This window comes from Chaetodon auriga, chromosome 12 (genome assembly GCF_051107435.1).
Source record: "Chaetodon auriga isolate fChaAug3 chromosome 12, fChaAug3.hap1, whole genome shotgun sequence".
Classification (NCBI taxonomy): Eukaryota; Metazoa; Chordata; class Actinopteri; order Chaetodontiformes; family Chaetodontidae; genus Chaetodon; species Chaetodon auriga.
In genome coordinates this window covers 19533884-19550972 of record NC_135085.1, presented here as the reverse complement: position 1 = coordinate 19550972, position 17089 = coordinate 19533884, and the positions used below count along the sequence as shown (strand labels likewise).

Sequence of the window (17089 nt, the reverse complement as noted above, 5' to 3'; positions counted from 1 at the left end):
TTTCCTCTGACAGCCAGCCAATAAAGACAGCGAATGGGACGTTTTACAATCTTATTTTATTAAATCAAAAGTACACATATCTACAAATTGTAGATACATTTTCATATGGGTTTAGAAAGTACAGTACAATTTAAGTAGATCTCTTTTTTCGATGTGATATTTACAATGTTTTTTTTTTTTGTCACTTTTTTTTTTCCAAAATGTATTGTATTACTCTCCCTGTTTACTTCACAAGTGATGGAATGAAAATATGGCTGTAAAAAGGGATGTACAGGATATTACGACGTGTGATAGGATGCTTAAGAAAAGGATATGGTTTAAAAACAAAATCAAACAGGGAGTATCATTTCAGCTGGACACAGCTCGAGTTCCACAAACGTCTGTTCCCTAGGTTTCCATTTTTTTGACTTAAAGCTACAGTGTCACTCCAATGAGACGACAGCACGACCTCCGCATTTCAACGTCCAGGCTCTTCCTCCTTCATCTGCCATCGTGCTGAGTTTCGCTCGCACTGACACTTCCACAAACAGAGTGCGTCCTGTTTTTGGCTCAGTGAATGACACAAAACAAAAAAAAGACAAACAGCCCATACATTCAACTGCACAGGTCTACAAGTATGTCTGAAAATTACATTACACACATATGCACAGGTCCAAGATTCACGATGCATAGCTCACCTATGACAGAACTGAGTATTAGTGGTTAAGACAAATGGCCGTGGTAGTCATGAGGTCCCAAATTATTTGATATATATATATATATAAAAAAAAAACAGGTACAGGCAAGCAAAAGCAGATCCTCCCTTGATATTGTGCATATAGGAGTTTGATTTTCAGACTAATAACAAATGTAGAAAGGAAACGTGAGGAACAATGGAAATAGATCGAGACTCAACATCAACGTAACATCGCGGGTACATGTTTGGATCGCACAGGTCTAGTTCGCTGTGGCTCGCGTTCTTAATTAAATACTGATTAAAATTTGAGTTCAGGTGGTCACCTGTGATGCATACAGCCTCTGGTGTCACCAAGCTGTCAACCTAAAGGGCTACAATCAAACACAAACAAGAGAAAATGTACAATACTAATGGGGCCACCTTTGAGCTTCGGTTAAGCCGGCGTTCACGTTAATAAGCAAAGAAAACATCACTTTTAAACTAGAATTTGGCAGGGCAGTAGCATAAAAACAGAGGCTTGCAAATTCTTTTTCTTTTTTTTATAAATACCTCTAGCTGCTGAAGTATGTTAGGGTGATGGTTTTCAGTGAACTGATACCAGGACAGTGGATCACTAGAGGTGAAACAGCAAAGGAGATCAAGTCATTTATAAGTAGGTGTAGTAGAATTTAGGAAGTATGCCCATAATACTACCAAGACTCAATAGATCAAAATGTTTTTAACTAAGTATTTGTATTGCAAAACTATCACTTGGCACAGACTACACACAAACACGAGTTACTGGTAAAGTGCAAGGAGAGCTGCGTGGATAGCAGGAGGAGAAGGGGCTTACAGTGTGAAACTTTGCGCGACTTTATCGATTAAATAACCGGAGACGTCATTTAGCTTCACTGTGAATCAGAGCTGCTACAAAACCTTCGAGTCAAATAGAAAGGCAACACTTTAAAGTCATCTGAAGTCATTCCTCAAATGTGAGGATTTGCTGCTTTTGCCTCATGTGATAGTAAACTGAATGTTTTTTTGGTTTTGGACAGCTGATTAGACAAAGATGTCACCTTGGGTTTTAGGGAACTTTAACAGGCATTTTTGAGGATAAATCTAGAAAATGAAGAGTTGATAATAAAAATAATAATCAATTGCGATTGCGGAGGATTGCGCAGCGTGTACATCTTGGCATTTTCCTAAATAGTGTAGTTCCAAATGAGTAACAATGGTGTGTTAGCACATTTGCACAATGTACTCGTTTTGTATGCACAAGACCTTGTTGCAGGTTAGTGCACCAGTGAAAGTCGAGGCAGAAACATGTCAGCTCATAAATGTTCTGCTGATTATCTGACAGCAGAAATCTGGATCGTATTCTGTGGTTTTGTGTTGCCAAACTGCCTTCCAATATCTGACAGTTATTGCAGAAAGATTTAAAGAAAGAGTTGAAGTGTATGTGTAATGACTGGAACAAGATGAAACAGGCATTTTCAGTCACATCGAGTGATTGTCAAGGACTACACGCAACCCAAAGAGCACAACTCAGATGGAAAACCTTTCAATCTAACTCCTCTGATCCTTGACTGCCTTACGACTGATATGATTCTCAACTGCTGAAATAAAAATGAAAGCATGTGCAACTCGGTTTCACTACAGTTCAAGCCTTTCAGTCTCTGGTTGATATTTATAACTTAAAAGGGAAGGAGCACTAATAAAAATAGATCTAAATATCACATTTGTATTTGCAATCCCAAAACCTTGACATTAATTTAATAATTTCTCATCCTCGGTTGTGCTACCAGTTGTGTGTGAAATACAAGTGCGTAGTATAAAGAGACTAACGTCGGAAGTAAGAGCCTGTCTTTTGTGTGATGAGGAACATCTGGACAATGCTCCTGGTTGAGTCCTCGACCAGTCAAGCACTCTGAAAACAACAGATCTCCTTGAAATGGAAGAGATGCACCACTGGAAGCTTTCAGAAGAGGAAGAGAGGAGGGGAAGTCCTCCGCTTACTGGGAATATAATGGTTTGTGTGGACTGGGAGGGCAGGCCATGGATGGGTAGAAAGAAGGAAGGGGAAGGAAGTGCTAAGAGCAAGCACAGTCCATTTATGTCCAGCCAGCTGGCAGCCAGTATTGAAGGCCTCGGTCCTCAGAGTAGGCTACAGCGGAAGAAGCTGGTCTTTTTCTGAGGCTCGGAGATCTTGACTCCATGACTGCTCCCCTGTGGAGTGTTGCCCTCCTGCAAACATGATAAATAAACAGGTCACTTGTGACAAAACATGAAGCTATTTTTTTTACCATGCAAAACACTGCGTTGTATTCCCAAAGAGTTCTTCTTACCAATTTTGTGTCCATTTTTGATTTGATGTCTCTGGCGAGTGTCAGAAATGCCTGTGAACCACAACAAATGCACACGCTGTCACTCTGATGACATTTGATCTGTTAAACTTGCTATAATTCACGGCAGAACGGCTACACACATTTTCCACGTTGATGTTGGCCTTTGCACTGGTCTCCATGAACTTTATTCCATACTCTAATGCAAGCTGAAAGGAAAAAGGGAGATAACTACATCAATTAACATATTGCCAAGTCTATTGACATGTGTTTTTCATGTTATACCGGTACAACAGTGCACCAGTATTATCATTCATTACTGAAAACCCAATGACAACTTATTATTTCAACTTGAACCAAGCCTCTCACCTTCTCTCCCCTGTCTTTGGACACCTGCCGCTTGTCATTGATGTCACACTTGTTGCCAAGGACCATCTTCTCAACATCCGCTGATGCATGCTGGATCAAGAGAGAAATTTAATTAATACAATGTGCGACATGATGCCATTTGGATAATTTCAGAGGAAGTAAGCGTGTAAAGGGATGTAAAGCAAATACCTCCTCTATGTTCCTTATCCAGTTCTTGATATTATCAAAGGACTTCTCGTTGGTGATGTCGTAGACAAGCATGATGCCCTGTAAAGAAAAGTAAATGTGATAACAGTATGAGCTGAGCTAAAGGGCTGTGGCTTCCCAGGAAACTGGATTTCTGTTCCATTCGTCGATCAACACGTGAAGACACTCACCATTGCTCCTCTGTAGTAGGCTGTCGTGATTGTTCGGAAGCGCTCCTGGCCAGCCGTATCCCTGAAAAACACCAGAATGACGACATTTTAGATATTACATATGAGAAAGATTAAGAATGAATATTAAATCTCTTTCTTCAATATTTCAACAAGCTTCCATCAATTTCTCCCTGCAGTGACTGAGACCAACACAAAAGTGCAGCAGGTGGGTATGAGCACTTGATATACGAAAAGCAGGCATTAGACTGATGAACTTTATGGGTTACAAAACCACTGATTTAGTCTTTGAAGACAGAGACTACAGATAAAGAGAGAGAGAAACAAATTCCGCTAAAATCAGAATTAAGAACTTCTCAGGTCGAGTATTCATAGAACGACCTGTGGGCACCTATTTGTATGGAACCTCACCTTGAATACAACGTGTACCATTCATACTTTATTAACCAAATATTGATTACACACCGCCATCATGTCACGTACCCATACATTACAGGAATTAAGGTAAACTTACCATATCTGTAACTTTATCTTCTTGCCGTCGAGCTCTATTGTCCTAATCTTGAAATCAATGCCTGGAGGGATAAAAAAGGATCATGCATGTCAATCATATCGTTAGCTTGCTAGCTTAATATACTTGTCAAACATTTGGCTGAAACTGTGGACTTGAAATAAGAAGCGACTCGATCTGTCGTTACGACAGACGGCAGCAGTACGTGCATAAAAGAACAACGATGCCTCTAAAATGCTGACATTAATCAGCTATAGCTTGTTACATATCAGGCTTTCCGGTGTCTTACCAGGATGTAAACGGGGCCTGGTGGCTAACGTTCGAGCTACTTGGCTAACCGCTAACGTTAACTAGTTAGCAGGGGAGCCACCCGGCATGACTTGATAATACAACACAACCATTTCAATTCATACATTAGCTTCGAGCTAAACACACAAGTAACAGTGTTTCCTCTTTCCCTCTCTTATTCATATGCTAGTCATATCTATGACATCTCTGAAAGGACAGATTTTATTGTATTAACGACAATTGAGAAACTACTTCCAGCCGTCAATATAGCATAGCCAGCATTCCAGCAAATAGCCCAAGCCTTGGACACAGACCATTGGCGTACTGTAAACAGACAGAAAGACACAGTTTACATGACCAGAACCATACCTATAGTTGAGATAAACGTTGAGTTGAAGGCGTCTTCCGAAAACCTGAACAGAACACAGGTCTTCCCGACACCAGAGTCGCCGATTAACAGTAATTTAAACAAATAGTCGTATGTCTTCGCCATACTTGATATTATTGCGGAAATCCCGCCCGGCGAAGCAGTGATCTGAATATACAGAAATGACGCCCCCTGCTGGCCCGGAATTCACCAGCTGTTTCTATGTGACTGGGACCAGTGGGCGTTTACCCCCTGAACTAACTGCAGTCTGCAGTGAAGTAAAGTTACTCCAGTGACTTACTCTGCTTAACTACTACTAATGGAGATTTAGATTAGACTTTTTTATCGGTATGTGTGTGTGTGTGTGTGTGTGTGTGTGTGTGTATATATATGTAGAGAGAGAGAGAGAGAGAGAGAGAGAGAGAGAGAGAGAGAGAGAGAGTTGATTTTTTACTTTCTATTTCATATATTTTTTAATTCCCCTATGGAGGATTAAATTAATTGTTATCTTCTGTTATCACACGAACTTCCTTCATGGAAAAGGTTTCTCAATTGTCATGGAGATGGTTTAGTTATCATTTACTTATTCCGGTTTACTCATTACTGCTCGATTCCTTTTCGTGTTGATGAATGTTGTCATAGTAAGAATTTATTTAGCTAACTTCCACTGATAGCCCACAGAAAATCATCACTGATGGCCAATTTACTACTTTTTGAGAACAACATAATCTTCAACATTAATCTAAGACTGAGATTAAATGGCCGGTTCCTTATCTTGTCTGCTGAAAAACAAAAAAAGTCAATGACATTACTGCTGTGGGACCAAAGGGCCAGCAGCTAAGCGATATCTCTCGTCTTGTGTTGGAGGAATTCACTGTCTTAGCAGAGCACACAGAAGACGCTGTGCATGTTGGCACATGTAAAGTGAAAGGGTGAGCTCATTCTGCTGCTCCACTTTATGCCTCTGAACTTGGCAGAAGGACACACACACACACACACACACACACACACATATATGCAGAGCTGTGTATTCATACAGAGGACAAACACAGCCAATATATCACATGAAGCTCACTTCATCATCATCCCCAGCATCATCGTCATTATCAGTTTTTATTTGTGCTCAGAGTTTGGTCTACAACACAATTTCCAGCACCGAAACTGAATATCAAATATGGACCCAAAACCATTTAAAAAAAAAAAGAAAAAGAAAAGAAACATAAATATATAAAAAGGGGGTACATTTGTTTTAACAACCAGGAATACGAATGAAATCACAGGAAATGGATGGCATGTAGAAAATATCTTTTACAAAACAAGTGTTTTTTTTTTTTTTTGTATCGCTTGATGTTCTTCTTGGCATTTTACAAGCTGCTGAGCTCCTGCAGTGTTTGGTCCAGGACTTGGTGCATTCCTAGGTTTTCCTCTTTTGCAGTTGATAGGCTCTCTGCAATAAAAAGTAGCAGCAGATGTAAAATACAATGGCTAAGTCAGTGAACAGATGAGTTGATCACATGACTGCAACGGGTAAGATGAGATATGGTCATTTTAGAGCAGACACAGCCCATGCAAACCCGCCGATTTGACCTTTTTATAGTGCTGAATAAATATTACAGCAGCAGAGCAGCGAAAAGTGAAATGACAGAAGACAAGATAAAAGAGAAAAATATCTTTATTGAGTTTTAGTTTAATGCAAAAGGAGCAAGGAGCAGTGGGAGCTAAGGGAGAAAGGAAGAGACAAAGTGCTTCCAAGACCAAGAGAAAGTGAAAGAAAACATCATGAGCTAAGTGAAAGTTTACAAGGTGTTCATATCATTGAGGGCATGATCCAGCTCCTCGCTGATAGCCTTGAATTTCAGCTTCTGAGTGTACAGCTCGTCTGCAGGTCGAAGGGCAGAGACAGAGAGCAAGGGGAGGGAAATGCAGACATGTGGAGACCACGGAGGGAAATCAGGAGGAAAAAGAGAGAAGTCAGATCAAAGATTAAGAAATGTAAGAATGATAGAGATTTGAACAAAGTGAAGAAACAGTGTAGATCAACACGGGATTGAAACAAAAGGATTAAAGTGAAGCGTACCTTCTAAGTCATCTATGGTCTTTTCCAGCTTAGCCACTGTCCTTTCCGCAAATTCTGCACGAGTTTCCGCCTTTGAAGAGACAACAAAAACAGAAATTGTCACAGCTTTTCTCAAAGAATATACAACAAAGGTTCCAGAAAGGTTGGGACACGTTGTAAAATGAACTTAAAAACAGAACTTTGCAAACCGACTACAGTTTAGCAAAGTGTTCCTGAGCCCACGCAGTCATATCCGCTCCATCACTCCATCCTCGCTCGTGAACGACTGAGCCTTTCCAGGATGCTCCTTTCATACCCGATCATGATGCTATCACCCGTCACCAATGAACCCGTTTACCTGTGGAACGTTTCATGGACAACCCCTGTAACAATTTAATTTCCCCAGCGTGGGATTAATAGTCTTTTGTTGCTCCTGTTTGTCCCAACTTGTCTGAAATGTGTTGCTGCATCAAATTCAGAATAAACACATTTATATAAAAATCAACGAAGCTGATGAGGCGAACATTAAATATTTTGTCTTTGTGCTGTTTTCAACAGAGTATATGTAAAAAAGGATTAGCAAATGATGACATTCTGGTTTATTTATGTTTCACGCAGCGTCCCAACTTGTTTGGCATCGTAGTTTGAGCAGATATGAACTTACCTCCTTAAGTCTGTCATTCAGGACTTTAATCTCCTCCTCATACTTGTCCTCTTTCTCAGAGTACTATAGAGAAAAGAAGAAGAAAATCATTTACCTGACAAAACACTGAATGTCCCAATGCCTTTATTTGTGATGAACTAGTTATTTTAGTTTTTCTGGACAGTATTTGTACAGCACTTTCATATGCAGCTCAAAGTCCTTTACAAGAAAGAAATCACAGGCACCAAGTGCACCAAGCACCAAGCTTTACATAAAAAGGACAGAATGGACATAAAAACAGATTAAAAAAAATCAATGTAAAGGATAGATTAACACTTACCTTATCAGACTGAGCCTCTAGCGACTTGAGGTTGTTGGTGACGTTCTTCAGCTCTTCCTCCAGGTCGCCGCACTTACTGTACAAACAGAGAAAAGCTTTAAAGTTGTCTGAATGCGTTTGAGCTCTTATCTGGGTTACAGCTGAGCGATGGCTGAGAGCATGCGTAGAACGGCTTCAGTGAATTCACACTTACAGCTCTGCAATCTCTGCCCTCTCCTCTGCTCTCTCCAGCTCACCCTCCAGGATTACCAGTTTACGAGCAACCTGACGTCAAAAAGACACAAAATCACAGATGAGCCAAAACAGAAATGACGCCAGAGCCGGAGGTCGGCCGAAACGTGATCGCCGTGCTCGCACCTCCTCGTATTTGCGGTCCGCCTCCTCAGCGATGTGTTTGGCCTCTTTGAGTTGCATCTCCTGGATCTCCATCTTCTCCTCATCCTTCATGGCTCTGTTCTCAATCACCTTCATGCCTCTGACGATCACAAAGACACACAGCCTTCAATTTCAACGACGACGACGACGCCACAAATTTGGGCGACATTGGCACTTCAGTGACTCTGTTGTGAGTGCTTGTGTATATGTTTGGTGGCTTCAGTCTCAACGTTACGCAGGTGAGAGGACTCTGCATGAAAGCTATGAAGATATGAGTGGCACTGGACTTAAAAACATGACTAAAAAAGCTGAAACATTTATATCTCATCCTACAGGATTAATTATCCAGGTGATTCTGTGATGTTTGCCGCTAAAATTTACTTTTTAAGCTTTGAATTTCTTATGGAAAAACATCCTGTACAATCCTCTATTCATACTGTATCTGTATACAGCTTTAATTCAATAGTTTAACTTCCTTCCTTTGCTCTAATTTCCGAGACCTTGGCGTTATTAGCACCACGCTCTAACCAGCTGAGCTAACCGGCCATTATACAACTAAAATGTGTCCGGCTGACATCAACCTAACATCAGTGTCTCTAATTGGTGGAACCTGCTTTAAAATCAAGACAATAAATCACATTATCTCAAAGCCCCGAGTCGACCCCTTACCAATCGTGCAGCTGATCTACGATCTGTGGTTCACACACCGTGACGCTCACCTTTCACTCTCATCTGCTGCCTTCTCAGCCTCCTCCAGCTTCTGCAGGGCCGTGCCCAGTCTCTCCTGAGCGCGGTCCAGCTCCTCCTCCACCAGCTGGATCCTGCGATTCAAAGAGGCCACATCGCCCTCTGCCTACAGCAACACAGAGAGGGAGAGAGAGAGAGGGGTCACAGGTCAGAGGTCAGCCAGGAAACGCGCTGCTGGGACAAGAGGAAGGATACTGTGGAGGATGGCCAAAGCTGCACATGGGAAACCAGCTGTGTAATGACCAGATGAATGATTTTCAAATGCTCTCTACCTCTTAGGTTTGAGTGTAAGGTCTTGTTGATACTGCATTTAGGGGTTGGTGTAATCCGTTTCTGTATTCTCATTTCTTGCAGTCAAATGTTCTGAATACTATAAGCTGTGTCCATTTCCTCTATAAGCCATTATGTCTTTTTATTCTCTGCAACCCATTGCAGTGCTCTGCATATATATACATGTATATTTTGTCCTCCTGTCCATTATGTCACATTTCTTCCGTGTAATCAGTTTTACTCGTGCCCTGCTGGTTACCATGATGAGTTCTGGACTTTGAAGCGTGAACAGACACTCTGAAAACTGCTGATGTAGAACACCAGAGTGACAGATTTGACCCTGACATATCTGAGGTGCTTCAGCCGGGCCTGACTTTTACAATGTCAACCCATTTAATGTTGGAGGGGACAACAGATCGCCCCTCCTCAAGCCCTTTCCTGCCAGACTGATATCACAGATAACCAGTCTGCCCTCTTCTTCCTGTTTGGAGGCTCCAGAGGATTACAGCTCCTAATTTCTGATATGTGCCAAATGTTACTCAGTCAAGCAGCTCAAAGGGCAAGCAGAGACAAAGACTGCTGGATGCTTGACAAAACAGGAGGAAAAAGTCTTCCATGTGTCTTTGCCTTAAGTGGGGAAAAATCCAAGCTTTTAAAACGTCACAAGCCTGCCACCGCTTAATGTTTGAGCGACCAGTTAATGAAACACTGAGGGTGCCGATACATTTCAAGGTGTTTGACAAGATATAGGGCGGGTTTCAGTTAGATAACGTAGCCGAACAAAAGTCTGGCAGGGAGTGTCGCTACAATGATGCACAAACTTCCCGTAAGCCTCTAAATCTAGCACACTGACGCATTAGAAGACAAAAATGTCGAATCTACCAACGGGATTCGGTGGCAAAGCCTGAAATTCTTACAGGCGCGTTACGTGAGGATCAGTATGGCTACCTGCGCTCCAGTGTAAATTCTTTACAATCCCGAGTAGAGATGATCGACAAGGATGTGAGCATTTAAGATAGCTTTTTACAAAAACACCACAGAAGTCGGATAAATGATGAGTTATCTCACTTTTTCGCGCAGTTCACGCTCAGTGTCCAGCTCCCTTTGTATCGCCAGTTCCCGATCCTCTGCCTCATCAACTTGTAGCTGGAGGGTTTGGATTTTCTTCTTTACCATCTCCATGATTTCGATTTACTCTGTTTTCCCCAAAGCAAAGAAGGAGTACCCCACAAAAAAATGCCCGACTGAGCAGCTGTATCCTCAAAAAGTTGCTGATTGGCGTCAAAGTCGCAGACACCGAGGGAAAACTTTTTTCTCGGGCAGGAAGTCAGAGACTGATGGGATGGGGAGGAAAAAAAAGGGCTGGGAGTTTTCAGGAAATTTATGGCGAGATCCTCCAATCCTGTGAAGAAGCCTGGGCTCAGATGACATCACAGGATTTGGGAGGGGAAGGGACTGCGCCTTTCCCCCACAAAAGAGGTGTGTGTGTGTGTGTGTGTGTGTGTGTGTGTGTGTGTGTGTGTGAGAGAGAGAGAGAGAGAGAGAGCTGGATTTCCTATTGTGGACTTATATGGCAAATATCAGGTGTTGCTTATGCTGCATTTTTCTGCTCTGATTAGAGGGAGCGGTGATGAGATCAGGAGGAGGAAGACTCCGGTTGCTTCATCTGATTCATCAGTCTGAGCCATGTGAATCATACCTGACGTGAATCATAACGTATGGCTGGATGAGGTCGTGTGGTAATAAAAGCATGTCCGTGTGTTTGTGTGAAGGAGAGAAAGGGAAGCTGTAAAGTGAATAGAAATCAAAGGTCCAAAGATTTGCCTGTGGGAGGGCCCACGCTGGGGTGGGGCGCTTATAATCCTCCTCATCAGGGGTTGTTGACCTGCAGTAAGCCTGGAATGTAAATTGATTTGGTTGCAGACATGACCCGCAGCCATCGGGTGGCGACACATTCCTTCAGCGCCCCCTTTTGTCCCTTCCTCCGCCTCCTCTTCCTCCTCCTCCTCCTCCTCCCCTTTCAGAGCGTTTGTTTTCTCTTTCTGACCTTGTATCACATTTATATGCATCAGCATCCACTCTGAGCAGTGTGAAACACATTAGCAGAAGATACAGTTCTGGACAGACATGCAAAAAGCAAATCTGTGGGCATCTGAGAGGTCATCTGAGACCAACATCATTTGACCTTTAACCTTTGGGGGTCTTATCTCACCTGCTTTCTCTGGTAGTTTTACACACCGTGGGGGCTGCTTTCATTTGAAAAGTCTGATTATTACAGCTGAAACATCAATCGATTCGGAGGAAATTCATCAGAACTATTTTGACTACAATGTGAGAATTTGCTGCTTTTCTTCGTATATAATATAAACATTTGACATTTGGGTTTTAAACTGTTATGCTGGTCTTTAGGAAACTGGTTGAGAGAACTTCTGAGGATAGTTTTTCATAGTTTTCTCACATTTTCAGATTTTAACATGAGTTCAAAGCCTGACTGTAACGGCTCATGCACACCTTCAATTTCTTGTGACAGGTGTGTAAGAAGAGAGAACATCAGCGCTCTGTCCTCTTGCTATGAACTTTTCTGGATTTACAGACCTTTGTCAGATAAAATTGCGGGACAAAGTATGTTCCAGACAGGTGAGGCCAATCAGGGACCACGAGCTACCAGACAAACAGTCCCACAGGCTGTGAGCAATCTCACCTGAGGAGACGCTGGCTGTACCTGCCTGGAATGTTCTTTGTCCCTCTGTTTTGCCTGATGAAGCTCTGCAGACTGAAATGTTATATCTCTCTCCAAGTGAAAGCGTGTGGGAGTTCTCTCTTCTCTTGCCAAGTGTAAATTGTGAAAAATGTCATTTTAGTAATTATTCATGTGCTAAACAAAACATCCCAGACATAAACAAACTAATTTGACTCTGTTCATCTTTAGACAAAAGGCATAACATTTAATCAGATCTCGTCTTTTTCAGGACACTGAGATATTACTGCAAAAGAAAGATCATAAATGACATAGATGCTCTTTAAACACGGATGGTCATTCACCGTTTTCGCCCATGAGGTATGTACTGTAAGTCCAGACGAAGCAGAGTGCAATATCTCCATCCCAAAAAAGGCCAGAGCATTGATTTCATTAGACACTGCAGTGTGGGGTTCTCTGTTTGCTCAAGCTGCATTCCTGGGATTCCTGGTCGGCTACAGGCCGGCCAAGTTCTGTCTGTGCTTGAGAAATAGCTCAGTTACAGACCTCACAGAGACACCAATAACTCAGTGATTCTCAACACTATCTGGGTTAGAGGATACGAGTTAGTCATCTCAGGACTCAATTTAAAGGTTGTTGGCTCTATATTGTGGTTGATCAGTAGGTGCTGAGCAGCAGATCGAAAGTAGGATTTTTAACAGTTTCCGATATACAGTACAGTGCCTGTCTGTTTGTTACATAAAAGGGGATTTGGCTTTGGCATGACGGTCCTCTATGCTGCCTTTTATTCCTTTGTCTTATTGGAATCACACAATTAGACAAATAACCTCCAAAATTGTCTTGAATTACTGTATTTTCTGGTTGTCGGTGTTTTAATCAATCTGCTGCTGTGTTTCATCACCAGCAGCAACCAAACACTGCAGGAAACTCTAAAGGCGAGTCCAGACATGGCCTTTTTTGGGCTGTCAGCAGCAAAAACAACCCTCAGACTGAGTGTTATAAGCACTTCAATGCATTTTTTTTCTAAAACAAACATTTGCAGAAAAGAACTGTGTGCAAAACCTGAGTGTGTCTCTATCCCTGGTCTTTTTTTAATCATGGGAGGACATTTGGCTCAGTCCATCTGACAGACTGGTGGTCAATACTTTGTAAGGCTGAAACTTAGAAGTCTGTCCCTCTGTAATGTGGGTAATGTGTTTCAGATGGCGTCTTTGTGGTTAACTCACATCTGTGGCCTTCTTCTCCGACAGTTCAAGTTTCTCCTGAGCATCCTTCAGGGCCTCTGAGTACTTGTCCAGCTCGTCCTCCGTTCCCTTCAGCTTCTTCTGCAGAGCGAGCAGCTCATCCTCCAGCTGAAAGAGGCCGAACATGACAGAGAGTCAGGGAGGATACAGCAAAAACAAACCAAGGTTTTGCTCTTTAGAAGTCCGGATGAATGAAACACTGGATGGAAAAAGCCAGCATTGTTTCAGTACAGTGACATGATATCTATAGTTTTGATATGCTGGATTAGATTTTTGTAAGTATTTTTCCAGTATGAGGGACAGAGGGATGCTCATTCATTAACATTTTTAACTGATTTTAAAATCACTTCAGTAGACCTGGTCAACACCGAGCAGCAAGACTAATACCAACCCAAATGAGATGTCTCAAACAGGCCTATGGGCATGCCTGTGGCTCTGTGGATGTGCTTTAGGTACAGCAGTGCTTTGAGCTAACATCAGCGGGTCTAGCAGGTACAATATTTACCATGTTCACCATCTTAGTTTAGTGTGCTAGCATGCTAGCAGAAGCTAATTGGCATTTACCACAAATAAATTCAGGTCAAATTCAAATTTTGACCTGATATCCTGGAAATGCAACAAAAGATTAGTGTTTTGGAAAGCGGCTAAAAACATTTGCAACAAATACATGATGTCCCTATGAGCTACATGGTGCTCCATCAGTGAAATTTGAATTCTGCTGAAGAAAATGTACAAATGAAAGATAAATATCTGGTCAAAATGTTGTATATTGCTTTTTGTGTGTCATTTTGTTTTCAGGTTTGTTTGTTTGTTTTGCATCTTCACCTGTTGGTTGTATGTGTTTATAAAAGTTGAAATCATCAGTAAAAACTAAAGTGTGAAAAAATTTGATGATGGCGCTAGATAAAAAGTCAGAGGATCACCAAAGTTTGGACATTTCGATCTCAGAGGACACGAATGTGTGCATCAAACGTCACGGCTATCCATCTGCTTAAAACCACAAATATCAACCTCATGCTGGCACCAGAGGACACATCAGGGCCCCACCAGCTTCAATAGGATTCATCCTCTGGGGACCACAGATGTCTGAACTCAGTTTCATGGCAAAAGTTGTTTAAACATTTCACTCTGGACCAAACTAGTGGAATGAGCCAATGGCAGTCTGCTAGCAGTCTGCTAGTTGAAGTCTGTGGATCATCAAGAGTAACTGGAATGTTGTTTCTGAAACAAGACACAACCGCCGAATTAAAAAAAAATCTTTCGCAGTTTGGGTGAACCGATCCTTTAATTGCGGCCGCAGTCTGCTGTCTGTGATGTATGTTGATACCGTGTATTAGTTTTGTGTATTTTCAGAGCCTTCTGTCAGCCTAACGTATCGTGCCAAGAATAGCAAAGAAAGCATCTCTGAGCGCTGCTTGTATCACAAACAGTCTAAAGTGCTCTGCATGATCTCCTAGGATTTCATGCTGACTGCTCCTCGATGTGAAGACGGGGGTCCATATGTGCGGTGCCAATGATAACTGTCACTCTCGGAGGGCATGATGAGAGCCGAGAGGATTCTTTCCACTTGCTTTCTGTAGCTCCTGGCTTTGTCTGTGCCCCTCCGACTCCCTGCTCTCTAGCATTCCTCTCGTACCGCCATGATGACGAGACCACCTCCCACTGTGCAATAATTGCCTCTATTTAGAAACCTCAAATATCCTATTACATCTCCAGATCCTAGTTTGCTCGTATCAAGTGGTGCAAGTACACTATCATTAAGTCGGCCCTCGCAATATCAATCTGTCTCAGGCTCTCGCACTGCAGCACCAAATATGGATGTGCAGATATTTGGAATTTGTGAGGTTTTCTTTGCCGTGGTACAGATTTAAAATTCAGATAAGGATGCCGGGTAATGCAGTACTCTTCTGCTTTAGAGTCAGAGAAACAGCTGCTGTGGATGGGTTGGGTTGCCTTAAACTCCTGCAGCACCACTTCTGGAATCTGCTTCACTGTGGATAATATGTCCAGCATTCGTCTCTCTGCCGTTCTGTTTGTACATCCCTGCGGACATCCTCCACCTTCTGCTGCCCACCAACAGACAAGGCCCAGGGGCTCAGTATCAGCTGCTCTCTGTAGTTCAGCATTTGCTGCTTTGGGAAATGGTTCACATTTTATGTTGAGCCCTTCTGTACAAGTGCTTTCATATTTATTTGCTTGTTTTACATCAAATTAAAAAACAACACCAGTATGTTAAACTTAAATGTAAAAAGCAAATTAATCACGTTTTCAGAAAATGATCTACCTAAATTAAATTTGCTTTATCAGTGGATGAGAGAGACTTCCAATATAGGCATTTTTCTACTTGAGATATAGCTGTGCAATACAGGTAAAATCAACATTACAACATTATGGAAATGTGCACAAGTCAGATATAAAATAATGCAGTGTTGCTCCATCGTTATGTAGTACAGCAACAACTTAGATAACTACTTTTGCTTTAATTACTTTTTAATTATAGTTTGCTCTGATTGATCCATTTGGACGACAATAATTGCTCTCTTTTTGTGCTTATTGATGTATAGTATATAATTTTTATATAACGTCATTTATTACTTTTTATTTTTGTTTTTCAATGCTTCATTTTGTATACTATCGATGATAATACTGAATTATTGCCCATTTAACTCAGATTCAGTGGAATTAGCATTATACAAGAGAGCACATTGAGCTATCATCCATCCATCCTATATTCCCATTAAAACTCATCAGCCTTGTCTCACCAGCTTGCATTTATCCTCCGCTGCCTTCTGGTCGGACTCAGCCTGCTCTGCCCTGTCGATGGCGTTCTCCTTGTCCAACTTCAGCATCTGCATCTTCTTCTTGATGGCCTCCATGGTGACGGCTGGGTCTCAGTGTCTCGCAGGCTTCAGGAAAAAAAAAAAGGTTTTATTTCTTTGGGTGAAAAGCTGTTGCAGATGTTCAGAGGAAGACGCCTCAAAAGATCCCTCTCAGGTTTGAGGGGGAGAGCAGCCAGTGGACCAGACAGGAGCAGAGAGACAGAGGGAGCTCAGAGCGAGTGGGCAGAGGAGAGGAGAGGAGGATGCAAACTGAGAGTCGGTGGAGCTCTATGTGATTTAAACTTGACTGGAGGTTTGGAGACAGCCCCAGTCTCTAGTGACAGCCCTTTCCCACCGTTTACCCCTTCTGCCACTCCCCGCCCTGGTTACTCTAGAACTTACTGTGCCCCCCTCCCTAATCTAAACTTCACATCTTGAAGGCTCTTGAAGCCAATGTACAGCCTGTCTCCTTTTTTGGATCACGGCCTTTTTGGTTTGGACAGAACAGGACAGGAAGAGCAGAGAAGAAGCAGCAGAATCATCAGGATCTCCAGACATCAAAAGAACATTGTTCACATGAGTAATATGAGTTACTGACGCTTCATTTCCCCCCCACTCTGGGCTGCATATCTATATGCCTGTGTTCTTACTTAGGAATGTTCAAATTGATGTTAATACCAGAGTTGGTTAGAGAAGGACATAGTTTTACTTCCACCGCCGAATGAAAAAGGGCTGTATGGAAAATGATCCAGCCAAAGAAAATTTCAAACTCTGTGTGATCTACAGCAGGCAGCCGGAGCTTTACAGTCGAGCTGCAGGGACATAAACCGCAGGTCTACTGCAATTAAGATCCTCTTAATTGCTATTGGTCTGACAGACCTTTATTTAGATCTGTTTTCTGTAATTTGTGAGACGCACAATATAAAAAGTATTGTTGACTGGAGGATACAACTTGTGTCGCTGAGATGGTTTCCAGGAATATGACTTCATG

The 17089-nt window shown here is 42.1% G+C and overlaps 2 protein-coding genes across 5 annotated transcripts; both read right to left on the bottom strand.

Moving 5' to 3' along the window:
• Window positions 1-37: 37 nt before the first annotated feature.
• On the bottom strand, window positions 38-5062 carry LOC143329013 (ras-related protein Rab-8A). Its single transcript, XM_076744619.1, has 8 exons — window positions 4909-5062; window positions 4255-4315; window positions 3744-3804; window positions 3556-3633; window positions 3367-3456; window positions 3141-3206; window positions 3001-3051; window positions 38-2899 (listed from the first exon to the last, which is right to left on the bottom strand). The coding sequence occupies exons 1-8, from the start codon at window positions 5030-5032 to the stop codon at window positions 2810-2812; spliced, it is 621 nt and encodes a 206-aa protein (XP_076600734.1). The 5' UTR covers window positions 5033-5062; the 3' UTR covers window positions 38-2809.
• Window positions 5063-6005: 943 nt separating this feature from the next.
• On the bottom strand, window positions 6006-16397 carry LOC143329425 (tropomyosin alpha-1 chain-like). 4 transcript variants are annotated; one of them, XM_076745296.1, is made up of 9 exons: window positions 16042-16397; window positions 13262-13387; window positions 9040-9173; window positions 8303-8420; window positions 8139-8209; window positions 7946-8021; window positions 7627-7689; window positions 6984-7053; window positions 6006-6353 (listed from the first exon to the last, which is right to left on the bottom strand). In XM_076745296.1, the coding sequence occupies exons 1-9, from the start codon at window positions 16153-16155 to the stop codon at window positions 6271-6273; spliced, it is 855 nt and encodes a 284-aa protein (XP_076601411.1). In that variant the 5' UTR covers window positions 16156-16397; the 3' UTR covers window positions 6006-6270. The 4 variants fall into 4 exon arrangements, with proteins under 4 accessions (XP_076601411.1, XP_076601413.1, XP_076601412.1 ...); XM_076745297.1 differs by lacking the exon at window positions 6006-6353 and adding an exon at window positions 6561-6785 and having other exon boundaries at window positions 16042-16288; XM_076745298.1 differs by lacking the exons at window positions 13262-13387; window positions 16042-16397 and adding an exon at window positions 10406-10673.
• Window positions 16398-17089: the final 692 nt, after the last annotated feature.

Bases quoted from the DNA above. Each gene is read 5' to 3' on its own strand.
- LOC143329013 (XM_076744619.1), bottom strand. From the start codon at position 5,032: ATGGCGAAGACATACGACTATTTGTTTAAATTACTGTTAATCGGCGAC. The intron at 3,805-4,254 runs GTAAGTTTACCT...GGTGTTTTTCAG, and splicing joins AAGATAAAGTTACAGATATG to GGATACGGCTGGCCAGGAGC. The intron at 2,900-3,000 runs GTAAGAAGAACT...TCATGTTTGCAG, and splicing joins CAAAAATGGACACAAAATTG to GAGGGCAACACTCCACAGGG.
- LOC143329425 (XM_076745296.1), bottom strand. From the start codon at position 16,155: ATGGAGGCCATCAAGAAGAAGATGCAGATGCTGAAGTTGGACAAGGAG. The intron at 8,210-8,302 runs GTGCGAGCACGG...TTTTGACGTCAG, and splicing joins CGGACCGCAAATACGAGGAG to GTTGCTCGTAAACTGGTAAT. The intron at 7,690-7,945 runs GTAAGTGTTAAT...TTTTCTCTATAG, and splicing joins TAGAGGCTCAGTCTGATAAG to TACTCTGAGAAAGAGGACAA.